Genomic DNA, 1489 nt, shown 5'->3' on the forward strand with positions numbered 1-1489 from the left:
GTGGCTTGGCTGATAATGGCATTAACAGGCTGAATTCGGAAGCGCCATAAGGTTCTCAATCACCTTATCTTGAAGGCTCTTCTGGCCCTGCGCTGAAATCATATAGCCACAGGCCTCGTAGAAGGTATGAATTTGTTGTGGGGAGAGGTCGCAGGTGATTTTGCGCATAGTTCGGACGATTTCTTCGATAAACGGCTCGCTCTCGCCAGGTTGAAGAGCGACGAAATGGCGCTTGCACTTGTTGGCGATTTTGATAAACGTATCGCAGGCCATATCCTGGACACCTATTGGATTTTTTTTTTTTTCATATGAGCTCCTTTTCTTTGCTGGGGATCAGGGATCGAAAAGACTCACCTTCATGCGTCTCGTGCATGAACTCGAACAGCTTGTTCACTACCGTCTTCAAAAATTTCCAATGCGCCTTTAAAAACCGAGGATACTGTCCAACTATGTACATGATATTACTCGCCACGACAGCCTTGTTGTCTTTGCCGCGTTTCATTTCCGTCAAGCCAAGCAGGTCTTTGATAACGGTGACAAGAAAGCGTTTTTCGGTCTCCTCATTCATCGCGCCGGATATGGAGCCGATCGCCCAGCACAGCGTATTGCAGTTCGCCCACGACCATTCGGAGCCGTCCACTTGCTTGGCCAATTTATCCGCCATAATGTTTTCAGTGTCCACCACGTCCAGATGGGTGAGGTATACCAGACACTCCCGCGTGGTCTTGTAGAGTTGAATGGTGTCACTCTCTTTGACGAACTCGCGCACAATTTCGCCCTCATCGTTTTCCACGATTAGAACTTCCTCAGGCCTCACCATCTTCTCTATCATCACTACCCTCAGCTCTGATAGGACCTCCTGATATTTGTGTTTTCGGAGGGGGTAGTTGGCTAGGGTACTAGGATTCGGAGCCCCTCCATTCGAAAGCCCGCTGACGCCCATATTGACTAAGGGGTTGATATCTGTGATCGGGAGCTGTTGCATTTCCTCATACAATTCCTGCACTAGCTTTGTCCAGTACTCGAGACAGATCTTGAAAATTTCCCTGTCATCGATCTTGCTAATGCAGATAAGGTAATAATGCGCACGGATGAGGATGTTGGTATCGGGCAGCTTTTCGAGGAGCTAAAAATAAAAAAAAAAAAAAAATGAATAAGGTATCAGGAACAGTCAGCATTAGGATCTTCAATCACCAGAAAAGACTGCGGGTTAAATGAAAGGGTTGAAACCTACATTTAAGTGTACGCTGAAGAAGTTACAAAGGAAGAGGGTTAAATTTAGAATAAACTCTTGTTCACGCGAGTTGCTTGTGGCATATGTTTGCTTGAGATCCATCGGCGAAGGGATCATTTCCGACACCTTCACCATCGTATTTGTAAACATCTGCACAAGCGTCTCGTCAAACAGATACTGCGACCCAATTTGCACACTCCCAATCTCTGTTAGACACTTGAGTGTCAAGTTCATGAAATCGGGCACCATCAAAAC

General features: G+C 46.3%; 1 protein-coding gene across 1 annotated transcript; it reads right to left on the reverse strand.

Moving 5' to 3' along the window:
• Positions 1-21: 21 nt before the first annotated feature.
• HCAG_02018 (hypothetical protein) lies at positions 22-664 on the reverse strand (the record flags this gene model as incomplete). The annotated part of the gene is made up of 2 exons (XM_001544921.1): positions 22-284; positions 355-664. The coding sequence occupies 2 exons, from the start codon at positions 662-664 to the stop codon at positions 22-24; spliced, it is 573 nt and encodes a 190-aa protein (XP_001544971.1).
• Positions 665-1489: the final 825 nt, after the last annotated feature.

This window comes from Histoplasma capsulatum, genomic scaffold (genome assembly GCF_000149585.1).
Source record: "Histoplasma capsulatum NAm1 scaffold_1 genomic scaffold, whole genome shotgun sequence".
Classification (NCBI taxonomy): domain Eukaryota; kingdom Fungi; phylum Ascomycota; class Eurotiomycetes; order Onygenales; family Ajellomycetaceae; genus Histoplasma; species Histoplasma mississippiense.